Source organism: Oncorhynchus nerka, linkage group LG3 (assembly GCF_034236695.1).
Source record: "Oncorhynchus nerka isolate Pitt River linkage group LG3, Oner_Uvic_2.0, whole genome shotgun sequence".
NCBI classification, from domain to species: Eukaryota; Metazoa; Chordata; class Actinopteri; order Salmoniformes; family Salmonidae; genus Oncorhynchus; species Oncorhynchus nerka.
The window spans coordinates 44,149,281-44,175,627 of NC_088398.1; the positions used below are offsets into that span (position 1 = coordinate 44,149,281).

Below are 26,347 nucleotides of genomic sequence, written 5' to 3' on the forward strand. Positions count from 1 at the left end.
AATAAGTATTTGGTCAATAACAAAAGTTTATCTCAATACTTTGTTATATACCCTTTGTTGGCAGTGACAGAGCTCAAACGTTTTCTGTAAGTATTCACAAGGTTTTCACACACTGTCAAATTGTTTGTTCTCCAGGTTCCTGAAATATGATCTTTGAGTTTTCTCCGTGCATTTCTCATTGAAATGAGCTTTCGTGCCTGAGCTTTCTGTCGCTCGGCTCTGCCCTCCGCCTGATCTCCCGTTTCTGCAGACCTACAGCAGTTTGTTTATTTGACTAGCTTCGGAGGCATCAGATTGGCCAAGATTTACTTGCATGCTTATGTCCAGATCCAGAGGGCTATGAATCCAACAGGACAGACCACCTCTCAACAGGAAGTGGAGTGTCCTTTTTGTGGATGTCATTCATGACACACACGTAAAGAACATGGCGCAGTAAAAGCATCTGGAGTTCCTTGTCCGAGATCTGCAAAACCAGCAGAAGACACCCGTGCGATGCATGCATTCATTGACAGACTAGCGGGGGAGGTGTAATGAATCATGCTGAAGTCATAGCCTCTATGCTACAACCTGTTAATCAAAGCTGTGCCGTAGCAGGTGTAGCAGAAATTGAATTTACAGATTGTGCCGTCAGTGTTCTAATTCAAATGGTGCCCGGGCCATTTAAACGTTCCAGATGAGTAATTTAGCTAAGAAGACAGTTGAGGAATGTACTTCGGTGTTGCCTACACTCAGTACCTTTTAATTAAAATCAAAGGGGATTGCAGACATTGAACGTACCACATTAAGAGGCATCTCTCACTTATAATCTTGTCACATGATTATCACCTGATCTGCTTGCCAGGAAAACAAGGGCAATAATGAACCCTATTTCAGCTCACCACATTGGTTATTCTGGCTGAATTAAAATACCCCCCCCTTAAACAAGTGTTATAATAGTAATTAAGAATTGCTATGTTGTGTTGAGGTTGGATGAGGCTGGTGAAGGACAAGTCCTCAGGCAGAGCCAAGCAGAAACATCAGACTCCAATGGCCATATTTGTGCTGCATAGTTACAAATCATCACACTCCTGCGTGGAGGGCCGTCAGCTAGACATTCTGAGAGAGAGAGAGAGAGAGAGAAAGAGAAAGGTGGTAGATCAAACAGGACAGATTTGCACATGAAAGGGAACAGAGTGTTCCTCCTAGAATCTTGCATTCTGCTTATCAGTCTCTGGATCTTTCCACAGACCTGCTCACCTGCTCGCCCACAGACTGTGTTCAGACCTATTGAAGTGGGTTGGATTTATCTAGAAATAGGAGACGGAGGTTTGAGTTACAAAACACGCTTGATTTAAGTATAGCTTAGACATTTAAATGGACAATTTGTGTTTTGGAGTTGTCAAATTGACACAAAAATGCTAGGGGGGGGGGCAGCGCATGGCAGCTGTCATAATTCATTTGCATCTCGTTAATTTGGGAATATAAAGTATTTCTGTCTGCGTGATTACAGAAAGCAGGAGGAATATTGATGATCCTTTACTTCTTTCAGGAAGTCCAGCAGTCATTACTGATCTGTTGTCATAAATCTTATGGTGAAACCATCCACTGAGACCCATGTTGTGAGATGTGGAGCAGAGTGGCAACCCTATTGCTGTATAGTCCCCTCAAGACAGGGATGCTGGTCTGATCGAAATTGGGGTTGTTATTGCCCATCTGCACTCTTAGAAAAAAGGGTTCCAAAAGGGTTCTTTGTAAGGCAAATGGTTCTACCTAGAACCTTTAACACCGTAAGAAAAATTTTTAGAAGAAAGGGTTCTTTGATGATTCTTTGGAAGGCAATAATGATTCTTTAGAAGGCAAGAAGGGTTATTTGGTAGGCCAGAAGGGTTCTTTGGTAGGCCAGAAGGTTTTTACATACGGGGGGGGGGGAATGTCTTGGATCCACACCAGGTGGAGAGGTGTCAGGTTGGAGGGTCATGGATGACAACTACAAAGCAGGGCTCCCATGAAGGTGATCCCTGGCTAGGGTCTGAGAAGCAGGAGCCATGTCTGGGAAGCCCCCCTCTGTGCCAGGCTGGGGGCCACAAAGACCAGCAGCAGATACATGCCGAGCCTCACCACAGACTGAGGACAGGAACAGACAGGACCTTCCAATCCACTTTATTCCAGTCTCCCTAGGTCTTATAAATACAATAAAAAATCAGCCATGGCTATCAGTTGTGGTTTACTCTCTGTACAAGTCCCCTATTGTATGGCTAAACACGTCTTAATTGTTAGAACTTGCAAACAAAATGTATTCGTCATTTCACAGGGGGAACGTGTCAATCAGAGTCACAGCATCTCCCCCCTCTGGCCGTGAATACCAGGGCAACAGATAGAAGTGGCAAGGCTGACAAGTCTGACAAGAATGCCAAGAATTCAGATACCTCTCCAAAAGTCCATGTGGCTGAGGTTGAAGCATGTAGAGCAAGCAGTGGTGTGGTTACTGACCTCTGGTGGCAATGTGCATTATGCTCCTAAATGAACATTTTTCAAGAGGTGGATATTTTTTCTTCTTCTGAAGAGCACATTCCTTCCCTCTGTCTGAGACCATAGAAGTAGTTTAGGGGTGGGGGTTCTTCACAGGAGAGGCATTTGAACATTTTTAATTACAATATAGAAATGCCTTCTGGAACATGTGACCTTTCATGTGCCTTGATAACAACCTTTACGAGCCCAGTTGGTTTAGCCACGGAAGAATACAGGATATTATTGGTCCACTAATACAGGACTTGTAAAGGACTTGCCCACTGCACTAATTTTGTGAAAAAATGTCAACTAAATGTATTTGAGTGTTTACCTGTATTTGTAACTTAAGTCTGATAATTATCTGTACAAAACAGTTCCTCTGATAATACTTGTGGAATATAAAAATACTTGCTTGAGATTTGTTTTCCAGTTTCTTGAAATACTTTGCAACTGCATCTTATTTCTATGCAAATCTGTCTGAGACAGTTTGGTCTGAGACAACACTGCTTAGACTCAGAGGGACACACTGGGAGACAAAAACAAATCAAATGAAACATTTTCACATATGCCAAATACATAGGGTGTAGACTTTACCGTCAAATGCTTACTTACGAGCCCTTTCCCAACAATGCATAGTTAAAAAGTAAGAAAATTAGCTAATTAAAACTGAAAATTGCCATATAACAATAACGAGGCTATATACAAGGAGTACCAGTATCGAGTCAATGTGCAGAGGTATGAGGTAGTTGAGGTGATTGAGTTAATATGTACATGTAGGTAAGGGTAGAAATGACTAGGTAATCGTGATAGATATTAAACAGAGTAGCAGCAGCGTGTGTGGAGTGTGTGTGAACTAGACAACTCACTCTACCAATCGATGGGGATAAACTCTCAATCTGATGCCCTGTTAAGGGACCAGCTAAGCAAGTGGAAACTTTTAAGTATGAATATTGACAACATTCATTATAAGCATTCTTTCACTAGTGCAAGAATCTGCATATCTCTTTTTCTTGAGGGAGAAAAATAAAGACAGCAACAACAAATAATAGGACTTGGATTCTTTGTCAATCTGGTGTGTATCTAGAGCAGGCAGTCATGGGCTCATGACACAGTGAAACAGTAGCATGCACATCACACATAAACCTCCATTACCAATCATTGGCTGGAATACAATCAAATCCACACAGCAGAAACCTCCATTACCAATCATTGACTAGAATACAATCAAATCCACACAGCAGAAACCTTCATTACCAATCATTGGCTGGAATACAATGAATCCACACAGCAGAAACCTCCATTACCAATCATTGACTAGAATACAATCAAATCCACACAGCAGAAACCTCCATTACCAATCATTGACTAGAATACAATCAAATCCACACAGCAGAAACCTTCATTACCAATCATTGGCTGGAATACAATCAAATCCACACAGCAGAAACCTTCATTACCAATCATTGGCTGGAATACAATGAATCCACACAGCAGAAACCTTCATTACCAATCATTGGCTGGAATACAATCAAATCCACACAGCAGAAACCTTCATTACCAATCATTGGCTGGAATACAATGAATCCACACTGCAGAAACCTTCATTACCAATCATTGGCTGGAATACAATCAAATCCACACAGCAGAAACCTTCATTACCAATCATTGGCTGGAATACAATGAATCCACACAGCAGAAACCTTCATTACCAATCATTGGCTGGAATACAATCAAATCCACACAGCAGAAACCTTCATTACCAATCATTGGCTGGAATACAATGAATCCACACAGCAGAAACCTTCATTACCAATCATTGGCTGGAATACAATGAATCCACACAGCAGAAATATGAATGGTTTACAGTAATGTGTATTCACTTGTAAGACATACTGTTTGTTCATAGTGGCCAATATGTTGTTCTGATTGAATATGTTTTACATCGATGGAACTCGATGACGATGGAGCAAATGTGTGGAACAAATGAAGTGGAACTAATTCATTTGTAATGTGGAATATGCACTTGTGATTTCTGAAATAAATTGGAACATAGAGTAAAATGTTGAATTTATAAATGCTTGTTTTATTTAAGGTGTCCTGCTCCTTGAAAGCGGCAGCTCTAGCCTTTAGCTCGATGCGGATGTTGCCTGTGCAGATCCATGGCTTCTGGTTGGGATATGTACACACGGTCACTGTGGGGACGACGTCGTCGATGCACTTATTGATGAAGCCGATGACTGAGGTAACATACTCCTCAATGCCATTGGATGAATCCCAGAACATAATCCAGTCTGTGCTAGCAAAACAGTCCTGTAGCGTAGCATCCGCGCCATCTGACCACTTCAATATTGAGCGAGTCACTGGTACTTCCTTCTTTAGTTTTTGCTTGGAAGCAGGAATCAGGAGGGTAGAATTATGGTCAGATTTGCCAAAGGGAGGGCGAGGGAGAGCTTTGTATGCATTTCTCTGTGTGGAGTATAGGTGGTCTAGAGTTTTTTTTCTCTGGTTGCACATGTGACATGCTGGTAAAACTGATTTAAGTTTACCTGCATTAAAGTCCCCGGCCATTAGGAGTGCCACTTCTGGGTGAGCATTTTCTTGTTCGCTTATGTCCTGATAGAGTTGGTTGAGTGCGCTCTTAGTGCCAGCATCGGTCTGTGGTGGTAAATAGACGGCTACAAATAATATACATGAGAACTCTCTTGGTAGATAGTGTGGTCTACAGCTTATCATAAGGTACTCTACCTCAGGCGAGCAATACCTCGAGACTTCTTTAATATTAGACATCGCGCACCAGCTGTTATTGACAAAAAGACACACACCACCACCCCTCGTCTTACCAGAGGTAGCATCTCTGTTCTGCCGGTGCATTGAAATCCCTCAAGCGCTATATGGTCTGTGTCGTCGTTCAGCCACGACTCTGTGAAACATAGGATATTACAGTTCCTAATGTCCCGCTGGTAGGATAATCGTAATCATAGGTCATCCATTTTATTTTCAATGATTGCATGTTAGCAAGTAGAATTTAACCATCTCAGTAATGGGTGCAATCAGTCCAACTACTAACAGATTGGATCAGTATAGAAAAATGTATGTTATATATACTATTCAAAAATCTAAACGCAACATGTAAAGTGTTGGTCCCATGTTTCATGAGCTGAAATAAAAGATCCCAGAAATGTTCCATACGCACCAAAAGCTTATTTCTCTCAAATTTTGGCAACAAATTTGTTTACATCCCTGTTAGTGAGTATTTCTCCAAGATAATCCATCCACCTGACAGGTGTGACATATCAAGGAGGTTAGTGGTTAGAGCATTGGGCCAGTAACTGAAAGGTTTCTGGATCGACTCCTCGAGCTGACAAGGTAAAACATCTGTTGTTCTGCCCCTGAACAAGGCAGTTAACCCACTGTTCCTAGGCCGTCATTGTAAATAAGAATTTGTTCTTAACTGACTTGCCTAGTTAATAAAGTTTTTTTTTTTAAACAGCATGATCAATGCACAGGTGCACCAATAAAGGTTTTGAGGGAGCGTGCAATTGGCATGCTTGAATTATCTAAAATGTTGTTTTAGATCATTTGCCAAGCGGTTTGCTGATGTCAATGTTGTGAAATGAGTGACGGTGAGGATATGGTATGGGCTGTCATAAGCTACGGACAACTAACACGATTGCATTTTATCAATGGCAATTTGATGGCACAGAAATACCGTGACGATATCCTTTGGCCCATTGTGAGGCCAATTTTTGTAAGGTATCTTTGACTACATTCCCTGTCATGTGAAATCCATAGATTAGGACCTAATTAATGTATTTCAATTGACTGATTTCCTCATATGAATTGTAACTCAGTACAATCATTGAAATTGTTGCATGTTGCGTTTATATTTTAGAGAGGTATATCTTTGTGTGACATACAATTAACCAACCAATCGATGTACATGCAACAACAGATATTAAAACAAACAATTCTGAAAATCACCTGGCAGTAGAGCACTCTAGGAAATGTGATACATTGTTCTATGTAGAATCCTTCATGCCTTCCAAAGTATTATCAAAGAACCCTTTCCTGGTTATTAGGATATTAAAGGTTCTCGGTAGAACCCTTTGCCTTACAAAGAACCCTTGTCTTCCAAAAAGGGATTTCCAGATCAAAACGGTTCAAAAGAGTGTAGCTGCCCTCTGTTGGTCACTATTGGATTTGGCACTTAAAAAAATAGATGTATTCTCACATACTGTACACCGGATAGTTACAGTGAAATGTGTTGTTTTACAGGGTCACACATAGTAATACGGTGGCCCTGGAGATAGGGTTAATTGCCTTGCTCAAGGGCACATTGACAGATGTGTAATCTTTCGGTTATTGGCCCAACGCTCTAACCACTAGGCTACCTCTCATCCCATTTTCATGTTGCACTTTATTCTGCACCAATAAACTCTTTCAATGATAAGTGTGAAACAGCAAACAAACATTATGATTGCATTTTCATTATTACATGGCAAAAAATGTGTGATTGCATATTGTGGGAAAATAAGAGTAGGTTTATATCTTCCAGATACAGCACAGAAAGATGTTCTGTTTCTGTGTGCTATGTATGTGCAATGAAAGCAGATCTTTGCTGTAGGCTACAGTACACAGTGGCAATACCCTACTGTACATATCTTAGAATCATTCAAGTAACACTATAAAGTTTACTAAAGTAATAAGGCCTAGTGCATAGTCATAAGAATAGCTCCGCTCATGATATTTTTTTTGCAAAGAGCATGTGTTGACACATTTTAATATTTTGCTATAAACTATCTGTCAGAGACCAGTAAGTGTTCACCACAATTTGGGCAAAACACATTTCACACCAACACTGAGGGCTGAAATGTTGGGTTCTGATTAATTTAGCTAGCTATGCCTAACAGTGTGAGAAAACACTTATCAGCGAAGGTCACAGTAAAATCAACACATTTTTCTGCCACTTAACTTTGTTTTATCGGATTACTTTTTATATGCACAACATTGCAGACGTGTAGGCAGCAAGAAGAACCCTCAATTTGCTAAACCACCTAGCACGAATTTAGTACCTCAAAGTTGATTGGTCAGAGTCCAGCAAGGCGGAAGTCTCACAGGCGCGGGGGATTCCCCGAGGGAAGTTCCCAACGCGTTATAAAACATGTAAAATGTACATTTGTTCGAAATACACCATATCCTCTCCCACACGTCGTACATATAGGCCACTCGAAGAATAAGAAGCTGTCGCAGTATCAAAACAATAGTTTGGCAATTTTCGAATGAAGGTAAGATACTGCCATTATAGGCTACAATCAGATACCAAAGTTGAGGGCGAACTGAACTAGGCTATAGCTGATTATATCTAACTAACTCGACTTGCTAACTATTGACATTCAATACAAAACAGAGCTGTACCAATTTTGTACTCTTACTTATGAATATCAACGTTCTATGTAGCCAGTTCGTGCTTGATAGAATGTTGCTAGAAATGTAGAACTAGTTGGCTGCTTCAGGCTACGGCGTAATCGTCATATCATGTAGCCAGCAGATTTGGCCCGCTTGTTTACAGCTACACTAGGGTCGGACAGGTTTCCTGTTTCGATTAAAACACAGCGGAGCTGCGGCGAGATATGGCTCAGAAAATATACTTCAATCCAGGGATGAGAAATGCGTTGTACTCCGAATTGTCTAGCAGTCGTTCAATCTTTTAAATGGAACAGGTGGAATAATTTGGGGTACAACGCATTTCTCATCCCTGGATTGAGGTACATTTTCCAAGCCATATCTCACACTTTGGTGTTTTAAGATACACAGGGGTCAAGAGCTACTGGCTGCATATCGTGGTACTTGGTCTGCAACCAGTGACATACAATGACTGTTTTAAATTTAAGTGTGTTAAATAAATTACTAGATAGAGAATGGGATTAGCTGTTTAATCAAATGAAGTAACCAAATATTACCATGCTCATTATTCATTGTAAATTCAAAGTTTAAAAAAAGACTAATGAAAAACAATACCCGACCGAAAAGCATTAGGTGTCCAAGATTCACATTTTAGGTGAGGGGTTTAACCGGTGGTCTGCCATAAACAAATATACAGTGCATTTGGAAATATTCAGATCCCTTGACTATTTCCCACATTTTGTTACAGCCGTATTCTAAAATGGAATCTAAAAAAAAATCCTCCCTCAATCATACATACTATACCCCTCAATCATACATACTATAATGACAAAGCAAAAACAGATTAATTAAAAAAAAATAAAAGAAACATATCACATTTAGATCGGTATTCAGACCCTTTACTCCGTACTTTGTTGAAGCACCTTTGGCAGCGATTACAGCCTCGAGTCTTCTTGGGTATGACGCTACAAGCGTTGCACACCTGTATTTGGGTAGTTTCTCTACAGACAATTCCTTGAACCTCATGGCTTGGTATGCTCTGACATGCACTCTCAACTGTGGGACCTTATATAGGTGTGTGCGGTTCCAAATAATGTCCAATCAAATTTACCACAGGTGGACTCCAATCAAGTTGTAGAAACATCTCAAGGATGATCAACGGAAACAGGATGCACCTGAGCTCAATTTCGAGTCTCATAGCAAAGGGTCTGAATACTTATGTAAATCAGGTATTTCTGTTTTATTTGTAATACATTTGCAAAAATTCCTAAACCAGTTTTTGCTTAGTTATTATTATGTGTAGTAGACTGCTGAGGATTTTAAATTTAAAAAAAAATCCATTTTAGAATGAAGGTGTAACAACAACATGCGCAAAAAGTCAAGGGGTCTGAATACTTTCCAAAGGCACTACATACATACAGTACCAGTCAAGTTTGGACACACCTACTCATACCAGTATTTTTCTTTATTTTTACAATTGTCTAATAATAGTGAAGACATCAAAACTATGAAATAACACATGGAATCATGTAGTAACCAAAAAAGTGTTAAACATATCAAAATGTATTTTAGATTTGAGATTCTTCAAAGTAGCCACCCTTTGCCTGGATGACAGCTTTGCACACTTTTGGCATTCTCTCAACCAGCTTCATGTGGTAGTCACCTGGAATGCATTTCAATTAACAGGTGTGGCTTGTTAAAAGTTAATTTGTGGATTTTCTTCTTAATGCGTTTGAGCTAATCAGTTGTGTTGTGACAAGGTAGGGGTGGTATACAGAAGAGAGCCCTATTTGGTAAATACCAAGTCCATATTATGGCAACAGCTCATATAAGCAAAGATAAACAACAGTCCATTATTACTTTAAGATATGAAGGGCAGTCAATCCTGAAAATGTCAAGAACTTTGAAAGTTTCTTCAAGTGCAGTCGCATAAATCATCAAGTGCTATGATGAAACTGGCTCTCCTCAGGACCGCCACAGGAAAAGAAGACCCAGAGTTACCTCTGCTGCAGAGAATAAGTTCATTAGAGTTACCAGCCTTAGAAATTGCAGCCCAAATAAATGCTTCACTGACTTTAAGTAACAGACACATGTCAACATCAACTGTCGAGAGGAGACTGCGTGGATCAGGCCTTCGTGGTTGAATTGCTGAAAAGAAACCACTACCAATAAGAATAATAGACTTGATTGGGCCAAGAAACACGAGCAATTGACATTAGACCAGTGGAAATCTGTCCTTTGGTCTGATGTGTCCAAATTTGAGATTTTTGGTTCCAACCGCCTTGTCTTTGTGAGACGTAGAGTAGGTGAATGGATGATCTCTATATGTGTGGTTCCCACCGTGAAGCATGGAGGAGGTGTGATGGTATGGGGGTGCTTTGCTGGTGACACTGTGGTTTATTTAGAATTCAAGGCACACTTAACCAGTATGGCTACCACAGCATTCTGCATCAATATGCCTTCCCAGCTTGTTTGCGTTTAGTGGGACAATCATTTGTTTTTCAACAGGACAATGACCCAACACACCTCCAGGCTGTGTAAGGGTTATTTGACCAAAAGGAGAGTGATGGAGTGCTGCATCAAATGACCTGGCCTCCACAATCACCCGACCTCAACCAAATTGAGATGGTTTGGGAAGAGTTGGACCGCAGAGTGAAGGAAAAGCGGCCAAAAAGTGCTCAGCATATGTGGGAACTCCTTCCAAGGCTGTTGGAAAAGCATTCAAGGTGAAGCTGGTTGAGAGAATGCCAAGTGTGTGCAAAGCTGTCATCAAGGCAAAGGGTGGCTACTTTGAAGAATCTCAAATATATTTAGATTTGTTTAACACTTTTTCTGGTTACTACATGATTCCATATGTGTTATATCATCATTTTGATGTCTTCACTATTATTCTACAATGTAGAAAATAGTCAAATAAAGAAAAATGCTTGAATTAGTAGGTGTGTCCAAACTTTTGACTGGTACTGTGTGTGTGTATATATAGATGTATACTGAACAAAAATATAAATACAACATGTAAAGTGTTGGTCCCATGGTTCATGAGCTGAAATAAAATATCCCAGAAATGTTCCATATGCACAAAAAGGTTATTACTCTCACATTTTGTGGACACATTTGTTTATACCCTTGTTAGTGACATTTCTCCTTTGCCAAAATAATCCATCTACCTGACAGGTGTGGCATATCAACAAGCTGTTTAAACAGCATGATTATTACACAGGTGCACCTTGTGCTGTGGACAATAAAAGGCCACTAAAATGTTGCAAGTTTTGAGGGATATCTGTGACCAACAGACCAACTGGGAATACAGCATATCTGTATTCCCAGTCATGTGAAATCCATAGATTAGGGCCTAATGCAATCATTTAAATTGACTGATTTTCCTTATAAACTGTAACTCAGTAAAATCTTAGAAATTGCATTTTATATTTTGTGTGTGTGTGTATATATTAGATCAACCGATTATGATTTTTTTTTACGCTGATACCGATTTATTGGGGGACCCCAAAAAAAGTTGATACCGATTTTAAATCGACCGATTTATTTTAGTTTTGTTTTTTGTAATAATGACCATTACAACAATACTGAATGCACACTTATTTTAACTTAATATAATACATCACTAAAATCAATTTAGCCTCAAATAAATATTGAAACATGGTCAATTTGGTTTAAATAATGCAAAAACAAAGTGTTGGAGAATAAGGTAAAAGTGCAATATGTGCCATGTAAGAAAGCTAACGTTTAAGTTCCTTGCTCAGAACATGAGAACATATGAAAGCTGCTGGTTCCTTTTAACATGAGTCATCAAAATATTTCCAGGTAAGAAGTTTTAGGTTGTAGTTATTATAGGAATTACAGGACTATTTCTCTCTATACCATTTGTATTTCATTAACCTTTGATTATTGGATGTTCTTATAGGCACTTTAGTATTGCCAGTGTAACAGTAAGTATAGCTTCCGTCCCTCTCCTCGCTCCTACCTGGGCTCGAAGCGGCGTTACCCATCGCTCCACATCGCTCCCATCGCTCCACGGCCCTTGCAGACTCCAAGTCTCATAGCGAGTGACGTTTGAAACGCTATTAGTGCGCACCCCGCTAACTAGCTATCCATTTCACATCGGTTACACGAGCCTAATCTCAGGAGTTGATAGGCTTGAAGTCATTAACAGCGCAACGCTTGAAGCACAGCGACGAGCTGCTGGCAAAACGCACAAAAGTAATGTTTGAATGAATGCTTACGAGCCTGCTGCTGCCTACCATCGCTCAGTCAGACTGCTCTAACAAATCATAGACTTAGTTATAACACAATAACACACACAAATACGAGCCTTAGGTCATTAATATGGTCGAATCCGGAAACTATCATTTTGAAAACGACGTTTATTCTTTCAGTGAAATGCGGAACCGTTCCGTATTTTATCTAACGGGTGGCATCCATAAACTTAATATTCCTGTTACATTGCACAACCTTCAATGTTGTGTCATAATTACGTAAAATTCTGGCAAATTAGGCGGTCCACACTGTTGCATATACACTGACTGCGTGCAATGAACGCAAGAGAAGTGACACAATTTCACCTGGTTAATATTGCCTGCTAACCTGGATTTCGTTTAGCTAAATATGCAGGTTTAAAAATATATACTTCTGTGCATTGATGTTTATGTTTATTGAAAATAAGAATATGTTCTTAACTCACTTGCCCATTTAAATAAAGATTAAATAAGGGTGTTACATTTTTTATTTTTTTTAATTGGCCAAATCGGTCCAAAAATACCGATTTCCGATTGTTATGAAAACTTGAAATCGGCCCCAATTAATCGGCCATTCTGATTAATCGGTCAACCTCCATATATATATATACACACTACCGTTCAAAAGTTTGGGGACACTTAGACATTTCCTTGTTTTGAAAGAAATGCAAATTATTTTGTCCATTTAAAATAACATCAATTTGATCAGAAGTACAGTGTAGACATTGGTCAATTGTAAATTACTATTGTAGCTGGAAACGGCTGATTTTTTTAAATGGAAAATGTACAGTTGAATTCAGACGTTTACATACTTAGGTTGGAGTCATTTAAACTAGTTTTTCAACCTCTCCACACATTTCTTGTTAAAACTTCTTTGGGCTGGGGGCAGTATTGAGTAGTTTGGATGAATAAGGTGCCCAGAGTAAACTGTCTGCTACTCAGGCCCAGTTGGTAATATATGGATAATATTAGTATATTTAGTATATCTGGATAGAAAACACTATGAAGTTTGTTAAACCCTTTGAATGATGTCTGTGAGTATAACTGTGAAGTGGGGGCGATTGAGAGGGGAAGGAGTCAGAGGTCTGCCAGAGAGCCAGAAGCTGGTGACTCGCGTTCACGTGAGAGTTAGCTTGAGTTCCATTGCATTTCCGAAGACCAAGGAATTCTCTGGTTGGAACATTATTGAAGATTTATGTTAAAAACATCCTAAAGATTGATTCTATACATCGTTTGACATGTTTCTATGGACTGTAACAGAACTTTTTGACTTTTCGTCTGCTCCTAGTGATCGCGCGTCATGAATTTGGAATACTGGGCTAAACGCGTGAACTAAAAGGAGGTATTTGGACAAATAATGGACATTATCGAACAAAACAAACGTTTATTGTGGAACTGGGATTCCTGGGAGTGCATTCTGATGAAGATCATCAAAGGTAAGTGAATATTTATAATGCTATTTCTGACTTCTGTTGACTACACAACATGGCGGATATCTGTTTGTGTTGTTTTGGTCTCTGAGCGCCGTACTCAGATTATAGCATGGTGTGCTTTTTCCGTAAAGTTTTTTTTAAAAATCTGACACAGCGGTCGAATTAAGGAGAAGTGTATCTATAATTCCGTGCATAATAGTTGTATCTTTTATACATTTTTATTATGAGTATTTCTGTAAATTGATGTGGCTCTCTGCAAAATCACCGGATGTTTTGGAACTACTGAACAACGCGCCAATGTAAACAAAAACTTATATAAATATGAACTTTATCGAACAGAACATACATATATTGTGTAACATGAAGTCCTATGAGTGTCATCTGATGAAGATCATCAAAGTTAATGATTCATTTATCTCTTTCTGCTTTTTGTGACTCCTCTCTTTGGCTGGAAAAATGGCTGTGTTTTTCTGTGACTTGGCTCTGACCTAACATAATCGTTTGGTTTACTTTCGCTGAAAAGCCTTTTTGAAATCGGACATTGTGGTGGGATTAACAAGAAGTGTATCTTTAAAATGGTGTAAAATACTTGTATGTTTGAGGAGTTTTAATTATGGGATTTCTGTTGTTTTGAATTTGGCGCCCTGCACTTTCACTGGCTGTTGTCATATCGATCCCATTAGCGGGATCTCAGCCCAAAGAGGTTATTAACAAACTAAAGTTTTGGCAAGTCGCTAAGTAATTTTTCCAACAATTGTTTACAGACAGATTATTTAACTTATAATTCACTGTATCACAATTCCATTGGGTCAGAAGTTTACATACACTAAGTTGACTGCCTTTAAACAGCTTGGAATATTCCAGAAAATTATGTCATGGCTTTGTAAGCTTCTGATGGTCTACCTTCAAACTCAGTGCCTCTTGGCTTGACATCATGGGAAAATCAAAATAAATCAGCCAAGACCTCAGAAAAAAAATTGTAGACCTCCACAAGTCTGGTTCATCCTTGGGAGCAATTTCCAAATGCCTGAAGGTACCATGTTCATCTGTACAAACAATAGTACACAAGTATAAAAACCATGGGACCACACAGCCGTCATACCGCTCAGGAAGGAGACGCATTTGGTCTTCTAGAGGTTCATCGTCCTTCGTACTTTGGTACGAAAAGTGCAAATCAATCCCAGAACAACAGCAAAGGACCTTGTGAAGATGCTGGAGGAAACCGGTACAAATGTATCTATAGCCACAGTAAAACGACTCCTATATTGACATAACCTGAAAGGCCGCTCAGCAAGGAAGAAGCCACTGCTCCAAAACCAGACTACGGTTTGGAGCTGGACATGGGGACAAAGATCATACTTTTTGGAGAAATGTCCTCTGGTCTGATGAAACAAAAATGGAACTGTTTGGCCATAATGACCATCGTTATGTTTGGAGGAAAAAGGGGGAGGCTTGCAAGCCGAAGAACACCATCCCAACCGTGAAGCACGGGGTGGCAGCATCATGTTGTGGTGGTGCTTTGCTGCAGGAGGGACTGGTGCACTTCACAAAATAGATGGCATCATGAGGGTGGAAAATTATGTGGATATATTGAAGCAACATCTCAAGACATCAGTCAGGAAGATAAAGCTTGGTCGCAGATGGGTCTTCCAAATGGACAATGACCCCAAGCATGCTTCCAAAGTTGTGGCAAAATGGCTTAAGGACAACCAAGTCAAGGTATTGGAGTGGCCATCACAAAGCCCTGACCTATAGAACATTTGTGGGCAGAACTGAAAAAGTGTGTGTGATCAAGGAGGTCTACAAACCTGACTCAGTTACACCAGCTCTGTCAGGAGGAATTATTGTGGGAAGCTTGTGGAAGCATACCTGAAACGTTTGACCCAAGTTAAACAATTTAAACGCAATGCTACCAAATACTAATTGAGTGTATGTAAACTTCTGACCCACTGGGAATGTGATGAAATAAATAAAAGCTGAAATAAATCATTTTCTCTACTATTATTCTGACATTTCACATTCTTAAAATAAAGTGGTGATCCTAACTGACCTTAGACAGCGAATTTTTACTAGGATTAAATGTCAGGAATTGTGAAAAACTGAGTTTAAATGTATTTGGCTAAGGTGTATGTAAACTTCCGACTTCAACTGTACATAGATGTTCAGAGGCCCATTATCGGCAACCATCACTCCTGTGTTCCAATGACATGTTGTGTTAGCTAATCCAAGTTTATCATTTTAAAAGGCTAATTGATCATTAGAAAACCCCTTTGCAATTGTTAGCACAGCTGAAAACTGTTGTTCTGACTAAACTCTTTAAAGATCGGTCTCTTTTTTTTTCAATTTTCGTCTAAAATGGAATACCCAAATCTAACTGCCTGTAGCTCAGCCCCTGAAGCAAGGATATGCATTTTCTTGCTACCATTTGAAAGGAAACACTTTTTGAAGTTTGGAAATGTGAAAGGAGTGTAGGAGAATATAACGCATTAGATCTGGTAAAAGATAATACAATGAAAAAAACATTTTTTTTGTACTTTTTTTGTACCATCTTTGAAATGCAAGAGAAAGGCCATAATGTCTTATTCCAGCCCAAATGCATTTTAGATATTTACCACTAGATGGCAGCAGTGTATGTGCAAAGTTTTTTCTGATCCTATGAATCATTGCATTTCTATTCAAAATGTTGTATCAAGACTGCCCAAATGTACCTAATTTGTTTATTAATAACTTTTCATGTTCAAAACAGTGCACTCTCAATAGCATGGTGTACTTTCACTGTAATAGTTACTGTAAATTGGACAGTGCAGTTAGATTAACAAGAATTTAAGCTTTCTGCCCATTTCAAATATGTCTATGTCTTGGGAAATGTTCTTGTTACTTACAACCTCCGGCTAATGCGATTAGCATATGTTAGCTCAACCATCCCACAGGGGACCCACCAATCCTGAAACACCAGTCTCAATGTCAACAGGGAAGAGGCGACTCTGGGATGCTGGCCTTCTAGGCAGAGTTCCTCTATCCAGTGTCTGTTTTTTTCCCTTCTTAATCTTTTATTTTTACTGGCCAGGTCTGAGATGTTTTTTTTCTTTGCAACTGCCTAGAAGGCCGGCATCCCGGAATCGCCTCTTCACTGTTGAGGATGAGACTGGTGTTTTGTGGGTACTATTTAATGAAGCTGCCAGTTGAGGACTTGTGAGGTGTCTGTTGTGAGGTGTCTACTTGTCCTCTTGCTCAGTTGTGCACCGGGGCCTCCCACTCCTCTTTCTATTCTGGTTCGAGCCAGTTTGCGCTGTTCTGTGACGGGAGTAGTACACAGCATTGTACGAGATCTTCAGTTTCTTGGAAATTTCTCGCATTGGAATAGCCATCATTTCTCCAAACAAGAATAGAGTGACAAGTTTCAGAAGTAAGTGTTTGATTCTGGCCATTTTGAGCCTGTAATCAAACCCAGAAATGCTGATGCTCCAGACACTCAACTAGACTAAAGAAGGCCAGTCTTATTGGTTCTTTAATCAGACCAACAGTTTTCAGCTGTGCTAACATAATTGCAAAAGGGTTTTCTAATGATCAATTAGCCTTTTAAAATGATCAACTTGGATTAGCTAACACAACGTGCCATTGGAGCAGAGGAGTGATGGTTGCTGATAATGGGCCTCTGTACGCCTATGTAGATATTCCATAAAAATTCTGCCATTTCCAGCTACAATAGTAATTTACAACATTAACAATGTCTACACTGTATTTCTGATCAATTTGATGTTATTTTAATGTTCAAAAAATGTGCTTTTCTTTCAAAAACAAGGACATTTCTAGAGTGACTCCAAACTTTTGAAAGGTAGTGTATATGATACATTTGGAAAGTATTCAGACCCCTTGACTTTTTCCAGATTTTGTTACATTACAGCCTTATTCTACAATGGATTAAATTGTTTTGTTTTTCTCTACACACAATATTTTTGCTAATTTATTACAAATAAAAAAACGATAACTTACCTAAATAAGATTTTAGACCATTTGCTTTTAGGATCGAAATTGAGCTCAGGTGCATCCTGTTTCCATTGATCATCCTTGATGTTTCTACAACTTCATTGGAGTCCACCTGTGGTAAATTCAATTGATTGGGCATGATTTGGAAAGGGACACACCTTTCTATATAAGTTCCCACAGTTGACAGTGCATGACGTCGAAGGAATTGTCCTTAGCGCTCCGAGACAGGTTTGTTGAGGCACAGATCTGGGGAAGGGTAATAAAAAATGACTTCTGCATTGAAGGTTCCCAAGAAGACAGTGGCCTCTATTATTATTATTATTATTATTATTATTATTATTGAATGAAAGAAGTTTGGAACCACCAAGACTCTTCCTAGAGCTGTTCCCATGGCCAAATTGTGCAATTGGGGGAGAAGGGCCTTGGTTAGGGATGTGACCAAGAACTCAATGGTCACTTTGCAGAGCTCCAGAGTTCCTCTGGGGTGATTGGAGAACCTTCCAAAAGGACAACCATCTCTGCAGCACTCCGCCAAACGGGCATTTATGGTGGAGTGTCCAGACAGAAGCCACTCCTCAGTAAAATGCACATGACAGTCTCCACCTAAGGACTCTCAGACTATGACCAACAAGATTCTCTGGTGTGATATAAGCAAGATTGAACTCTTTGGCCTGAATGCCAAGTGTCACGTCTGGAGGAAACCTGGCACCATCCCTACGGTGAAGCATGATGGTTGCAGCATCATGCTGTGGGGATGTTTTTCAGTGGCAGGGACTGGGAGAGTAGTCAGCATCGAGGGGAAAAATGAACAGAGCAAAGTACAGAGGTCCTTGATGAAAACCTGCTCCAGAATGCTCGGGACCTCAGACTGGTGTGAAGGTTCACCTTCATAGGCCTTGAAAAACTACCCTCAAATAGGCTACTGGTTTGGCAAGTGCCACTGGCTGCTGGTAAGCTTTCTTGACTTGGACATAGATTTTTGTCAGCACATGGCTAACCTTTGTTTAACTCTTCCAATTATAATGTGTGGAAGTCAAAATAATGAAAAATTATATTCCAAATCTATTTATTTTAAAATGTTGATTACTTCTCCTTGCCATTATCATTCACCTGATGCTAAGACTTAAAAACATTTTTTTTTTTTACCCCTATCGTATGTTGGGGGACCCTGGGTCGCCGGTTTGCCTGGGAGGGGTTCCCTGGGCAAGAAAAGGTTGAAGACTCCTGGTTTAGGTCATTGGCAATTGACTTTATTGTATTAGTATCTTAATGTATTGATCATGTCATAATGCAATTGTATTGATAGAGATACAGTATGTTATTTGGTATTAGTCATTAGCTATTATAATAACAACATTGAGGTACATTTACCCCAAATATTGTACATTTCATTATAATTTATGAAACCTATTATTTAGTACAGTTGTTGCAGCCATTGGTCATGTATGAACCAAAGAATCATTGATTAGTAATGAATGATGCCATTCAATAATGTCAACAAATTTATTGGTTTAAAAAAAAATATATAATATTCAATATTACATTAGTGTCAATAGTTGTCATCAATTTATTTAAGTGGTGTTCTTATTATCATGAGTACTAAAACATGTATTTCTTTAGTAGATATTTTGGATGTTTGTTTTTGCTTTCTCATCAAGAGGCTATTTCTACACGGGGCACTTATGATCATCCTGAAATGTTTACCGTACGTTTCTAAAATTAGCAAGTCCAGGCGTAAAAGAGAAGTAAGCACTGGCCCCAGTTTCATGATTAGCGAGGAGGACTTCGTTTTTACAGCAAATCATGTGATAATGTGCTTTAATGATGCATTGTGCCCCTAAACATTGGTTGTGTGATATGTTGCCACAGGGCCCATGACTGCCGTGTCAGTAATGATCGTGGAGCGCACGGCATGGAGAGGAATATTGGAGACCAGCTCAACAAGGCATTTGAAGCTTACCGCCAGGCCTCTATCGAGCGAGACAGCGCCAAAAGGGAACTACAGAAGACGGTATTATACCTAAATCATTGCGATAGAAAACAAACTCTTCTAATTTACCTATGAGACTTCAAACCCATCCAGTGCGATGTGGCGTAGCCTTCTATACAGTGCCTTGATATAATTAAGTGCTGTAGCATGGTAATTACAGTCATTTACAATAGAGGCTACAAAAGGCTACCTACCTAGTAAGTGATGACATTTGATATGTAATGGAAGGTTAACTTTTGCAGAATGAATATTATCAACGGCACACTCAGAAACTTCAGAAACAGATAGAAGACCAGCAGCAGTTGATTTCAAAACTCAAAGTTCAGTTGATAGCAGCAACTAAGCAACCTTCAGGTAAATGACAATCATATAATTGTTTTCTTAAAACTATTGTTTGCATGATTGCATATTCTGACATATTCTATACCATACCGTTGAACTATAGTGAAAGAAACAGTTCAACTGTAGTCTATATTGGGCATGTGCATGCATTCTGTTACATTTTCAGTTCCCCTGGAGATAAATTGTGCTGTAAGAAATATTATTGCTGTTTCAGGACATTGTACACTTCCTATCTCAAATGCGACTTCCCGTGTTGACTGTGGTTGGGCTGCTACATTATATATTTTTTGTATCTTATTTGATTGTTAGGAGAGGTGAAAGGTGAGGCTGTTCCTAGGAAACAGGAAGAGGAAACCCTGTCTCCTTCCAACCATCTCTTTGACAACCCAAGCAGCTCCTTCCGGAAGATTAATTACTTGGTAACCATGTTTAACACAATTAGTAATACAATCCACATTAGAGGATAATTAGATATTGTTTATTTATGTTTACAATTATGATGCAGACAGGCAAAATGCAAGGATGTGATAGGGTCAGAGTGCGATTTATATTGTGACATTTGGGGTGTCACCATTTTTTTCACGGGACCTACTATGTGTGAAAGAATAAGTAAATATAGAAAAGACATGTCATTTAATGGTAAAAAAGAATGTATTCCCTTTTAATTGTCATGAACACAACCAGTCATGATATTTTCATCTTATTGTCAAACAAATCACTTCAAAAAGTAGGCTACTTGCACATGTTTATCCACTCCAGCATCCAAACAGTGCACTGTGCCATTTGATGAATGAAAAGGGACGTCTGTTACAAAACAACAAAAAGTGTAATGACATTTGTCGTTTGGTCTACACTCTTGTAGCCTGAATAAATTGAATCGTCTTGCTGACAGAAGGGCCTTTTTTGTAGAAAGAAAAGGGACACCTGAAAAGGGACTGAGATGCGGGAGTTTCCCGGGAAGTGCAACCACATTAAACAGGGGTGTTTAATTTGAAATAAGCTTTTATTTTAATATTTGCAACTGTAGCAGTAAAAATAGCATTTTAAATAAATAGGATAATGGTTAAATGAGCATTATTTAGAGACCACACCCCCCCAAAATGTGTTTTTGACATTGTTGCGTTTAGGGGGCTGCATGTCTCATTCAGGGATTCACGCTCTGGATAGGGTGCGAACATGGCATCCCGGGTTGCTGCCTCATAATTATTTTATTTTTGTTTTCTCTCAAATGAGCTCAATATCCTATCTTTTTTTTAAAAGAGAGCACACATACAGCCACACACACAAACATACGTTGTTCACAAATTGTATATTGCTTGTAGATATTCTGTTTCTGCAGGGCCTGAGAGCAGTAGCAGAGCTCATGCCAATGCACAATACAACAGCTCCACTTCCTGTGACATAGGTCATCTTTCATCTTGTTGCTTCACTCTAGTAAAGGTTGCAAGTTCACATTTTTAGCCGGATAACAAATTCACTGAACCTGTTTGTCTAATGCAAAAGCATTATTTCCCCCCTTAATCAAAAAACAAACAAACATGTGTTTTGGAGAAAATATTCATTTGTAATTACAAATTACAAATTCTAACATAATCCAAACTCATTATCATGTATAATTTTTAAATAATGGATACACACATACAGTCTTTCATCAACAGGTGGCGCTAGAGGATAACATCACCAAACCTCAGGGTCTGAGGCGTTATAAGCCACCAGCTTTATTGTTGAGAAATAATTCCCTAATCGATCACAAGGCAGCAACCATTTTAGTAGATTCATTAACAATAATTAATAGATAATTTTCAGTTTGAATGGTGAATATTCTCTTGCCATGTAGGTCCTCAATGCCATGTGTGTCTGTTTTTCAGAAAGAGAACATGGAAACTGCAATGATTGTGTCACCTTCACCACACACAGCACCTGTAAACAACAGTTTTGAGAAGTATGTGCCTTAGTCACCGGTATCTTTACTTCATTTTTGTCTGAAAAGCAGTTTTCTTACTTACGCATTTATTTGTCTCTCAGAAAAGACGTTTTTGAGGCGTTTCAAGCTCTTCAGGGGAAATTCCAGCAGATACAGACATTAACCCGGAGACAAAAAGATCACCTGAAAAAAATCTCCAAAGGAAATTACATGGCAAATGGTAATATTAGTCCGCACAATAGTCATTTTAGATTGTAGAAATTGCTTATTATTCCAGCACTGTTGAAAGGCACCCATTGCCTGAACTCCTGCCCAGCTTGACTCTAATTTAATTACAATAGAAGAAATATGTTGACTTACAATTGCTTTGGATATGTCATAACACTGTATTAGTAATTATATATTGTAGCTTTAGCTTGATTCCTGTACACAATTAGATAGCAACACATTAAGCTGAACCGTACATTAATGCCTATTGACCCATGGCCCGCCCACCCACCTACCTGTGTAGAAATAGAATAAGCAGATAAACATGTTTCATTATTCCACAGACACATGCTGTGATGTAGCACTGGTTAGTTGAATGAAAAACAAGTTGGAATGAAATAAAAAGAAGGCTCCTATTATACTTATTGTGTGAAATTAGAAGATTAAATTAAACAGGGAAAAGGTTCTCGACGTTATTCATTATTACCTGATTATTCATCATTACTTGAACTAATCGCTACTCAATAGCGTAAGTTAATATCTCAATGTTGCAAGTGACTGTCGATTATGTTACATAAACAGTATGATAAAAGCCTTGTGTTTGCCATTCGACAGAGCAGCAGTTCTCCATGCCCATTCAGTGTACAGACGTGACTGCGGAGCAGGCGGAGAGGCCCTTCCCCTCAGCCTTAAGGCCAGTGGTCATCCTCCAGCACCCGCCCACGTCCCTGGCATCCCGTGGTGCCAGCCAAGAGGACAGAGACCTAGTGGACTCCCTCACCAGACTCAGCGTCAAGTTCCCCCCCTCCACAGACAGTGAATACGAGTTCCTGAACAGCGCTCCAGAGAAACACTTTGACCTGTCTATGCCAAAGCAACGGGCAGCAGTCAGCAGTATCCCTGCCGTCATAGAGGAATCGTCTATGGAGCTGGCCATCCCATTCCTGTATCCTACGTCTCCCTCTCACCCCACCTCCCCCTCCACCTCACTCTCACACGAGAGTGTGCGTGGACCCCTGCAGGTGAGATTCGTGGGAAATGCTCTTTCCTTTATTTGCAGCAGGTAAATGTAGGAAATTCACAACACCTGATTTGTTCTGGAAAATGAATGGGAGACAGAGAGAGCATATAAGTAGTGAAAGACAACCTAATACATCGATGAAAGTTGTTGATCACAATAAAGGGCCAATTTTTCTCTGATTACAGAGTTGAGAGCGCCAAACTTCTTGATGCACCCATCCTGTTAGCGGGATCATTATCGTCAACATCCGCTGAATTGCAGAGCGCCAAATTCAAATTAATTACTAAAAATATTGAATTTTCATTAAATCACAAGTGCAATATAGCAAAACACAGTTTAGCTTGTTGTTAATCCACTTGGCGTGTCAGATTTCAAAAAAGCTTTTCCGCGAAAGCATACCAAGCGTTTATGTAAGGACATCTCTCTCAGTAGACAAAACATTACAAACAGCTAGCAGCCAAGTAGATTGGTCCTGAAAAGCAATAAAATTAATCGCTTACCTTTGATGATCTTCGGATGTTTGCACTCACGAGACTCCCAGTTACACAATAAATGTTCCTTTTGTTCCATAAAGATTATTTTTATATCCAAAATACCTCTATTTGGTTGGCGCGTCTTGTTCAGAAATCCACATGCTCGAGCGGTTACGACATCGCAGACGAAAATTCCAAATCGTATCCGTAAAGTTCGTAGAAACATGTCAAAGTTTTTTATAATCAATCCTCAGGTTGTTTTTGCAATATATAATCGATAATATTTCAACCGGGACTGTAGCTTCTTCAATAGGAGAGAGAGAAATGTCTGCTCCAAGCTGTTGAGCATGCAAAACGCTGCTGGCACCCAGCCATACAATGACGCGATGTGATCGTTCTTGCTCATTTTTCAAAATAAAAGCCTGAAACTATGTCTAAAGACTGTTCACACCATGGGGAAACAATAGGAAAATGAATCTGGATGATATCCCTTTTAAATGGAGCGAAGGCAGGCAATGGAACAGAGAGCTTTCAGGAAAAACAGCACTTCCAGGTTGGATTTTCCTCAGGTTTTCTGTCTGTTATGCTCACAGACAATATTTTGACAGTTTTGGAAACTTTAGAGTGTTTTCTATTATAATCTGACAATTATATGCATATTCTAGATTCTAGGCCTGAGAAATAGGCAGTTTCATTTGGGTATGTTTTTCATCCAAACATCAAAATACTGCCCCCTACACTCAAGAGGTTAAAACTAACATGGAAATGCCATTTCATTGGTTAGATTCAGTAGATGTATACCTGCTAAAACAGAGGTGAGTTGAGATGTGATAGGCCTATGTGTACGACATTGCTTGTTGCATATTTATTACAATGTGTCTACCTTACTATTTGTCATTGACATAAAATAAGCAATTCGAGAAGTAACAAATGATCATAAAACACACCAATTGTTTTGGATGCTAATGCTTTTTTCCCCCCATGCAGTAGTGTAGTTGGTTATATAAGTCCATGTTGATGTCAGAACCAAGGTAACATATATTTTATGACTACCATTATCAGTGCAACTGCACCCCTGTGAGGTTGTGTATGCACAATTATATCTATTGATTTATTACATATTTTGATAATACACAGCAATTGGCCTCCCAGATTTCTTTGCTCATCTGAGTCCCATATTGCTGGATGTGTACCTCAAATTGATATTTAGCTGTCATGCATTCTTTGTTGGGTATTGCTTAACCAAGCTTTTGGTTAAAAATCACACTGAAGAAATGCACCTTTGTTCGGACGCGTATCTGGGTTGTGATTAACACCTACACCGATGGTTGAACATTTAATTGTTTGGATTTCTCTGTTTCTAACTTAACAAACGTTGCCTCGGGCATTAACAATGCCAGGAACAAGTAACTACTCAACCCTACTGTAGCAAATTCACAGCATTACAATAGTACGTGTAGTGGGGCAGGAACTATAGATGTTGAGAAAGCGGGTTCAAGTGGGACACTGCTTTGCTTGTATTCCCCGGAGCAACAGATCTTTCCTCAGTGGAGACCCAAGCACATGGCCAACTGTAAGTGGGTGAGTGTAAGCAATGCAAAGTGTATGAATAATGGAGTATAAGTGGTGTGTTTGTCCCTCCGTGTAGCCTCTGTGGAGCCCTGAGCTTTGTGATGCAGCAGCAGCACAGGCCGTGAGTGCGAAGCCACAACAACAGATCAACAACAACCCTGATATCTGTGCCTACTGCAACGCGGAAGTTCCCCAAGACCATATGAAAAGCCACCTTTTCACTCATTGCCAGAGGGAGAGTGAAGCCAGCAATTGACACTAGCAGACAGTGGCTGCCCAATGAAACACCTCTAGGCTTAATTCATGGTTTATTCATGTCTTTGTTGCTACGCCATGAATTACACGCGCAGGGCTGGATGTCACATGACACTGGCGTTGGCAACGGGACTAGAATCCACTCTTGATCATATATTTAATTTGTAAGAGTTGAATGGTACATTTTACAGTCGTCGTCTTAAGATATTACTTTGAAATTGTACATCTCTAGACCTATGAAATGATATTGTACAGTATGTAGGTTTAAGTATAATAAAGCAATAATTTAATCTTGATTTTTCACTTGTATTATTTTGTTTGTCTTTATAAAACACAGGGACTTGGCATGGTGTAAGTATGTTGACATACAGTATCTACATGTAGGCCTACTGTACACGTCTCCCCCAAAGCAGTAAGAATTTGATACTGTATGTATTTTCAGGGAAACATTCAACTTTAATTCTCCACGTGGATCTGGAAATGCGTGTCGTGAAAATGATTGAAGTACTGAACAATATTTTTTGTAGTCATGTTATATATAGATATATATATATATATATATACTGAACAAAATGTAACAATTTCAAAGATTTTACTGACTTACAGTTCATATAAGGAAATCAGTCAATTGAAATAAATTCATTAGGCCCCTAATCTGGATTTCACATGACTGGGCAGGGGCTCAGGAGGGCGTAGGCCCACCCACTTGGAAGCTAGGCCCAACTACTAGGGAGGCAGGCCCAGCCAATCAGAATGAGTTTTTTCCAATAACAGGGTTTTTATTGCAGACAGAAATACCCCTCAGCACCCCCTCAGAGGATCCCATAGGTGAATAAGCTGGATGTGGAGGTCGTGGGCTGGCGTAATTACACATGGTCTGCGGTTGTGAGGCCAGTCAGACGTACTGCCAAATTCTGTAAAATGATGCTGGAGGCGGCTTATGGTAGAGAAACTAAAATTAAATTCTCTGGCAACAGCTTTGTTGGACATTCCTGTAGTC

General features: G+C 39.5%; 1 protein-coding gene and 1 long non-coding RNA gene across 7 annotated transcripts; one reads left to right on the plus strand and one right to left on the minus strand.

Annotated features, from left to right (window-relative positions):
- Positions 1–8,070, minus strand: LOC115108537 (uncharacterized). The gene is made up of 3 exons (XR_003860358.2): positions 7,920–8,070; positions 1,237–1,286; positions 1–1,095 (listed from the first exon to the last, which is right to left on the minus strand). It is a non-coding gene; the product is annotated as an uncharacterized LOC115108537 (long non-coding RNA).
- On the plus strand, positions 7,595–25,643 carry LOC115108525 (TRAF family member-associated NF-kappa-B activator-like). Of its 6 annotated transcripts, none has more exons than XM_065012329.1 (9): positions 7,595–7,772; positions 10,399–10,616; positions 19,433–19,574; positions 19,796–19,907; positions 20,205–20,314; positions 21,764–21,837; positions 21,921–22,039; positions 22,642–23,048; positions 25,169–25,643. In XM_065012329.1, the coding sequence occupies exons 2-9, from the start codon at positions 10,474–10,476 to the stop codon at positions 25,346–25,348; spliced, it is 1,287 nt and encodes a 428-aa protein (XP_064868401.1). In that variant the 5' UTR covers positions 7,595–7,772; positions 10,399–10,473; the 3' UTR covers positions 25,349–25,643. The 6 variants fall into 6 exon arrangements, with proteins under 6 accessions (XP_064868401.1, XP_064868425.1, XP_064868434.1 ...); XM_065012353.1 differs by lacking the exon at positions 10,399–10,616 and adding an exon at positions 9,007–9,119 and having other exon boundaries at positions 7,596–7,772; XM_065012362.1 differs by lacking the exon at positions 10,399–10,616 and adding an exon at positions 13,432–13,579 and having other exon boundaries at positions 7,596–7,772.
- The last annotated feature ends 704 nt before the right edge of the window (positions 25,644–26,347 follow it).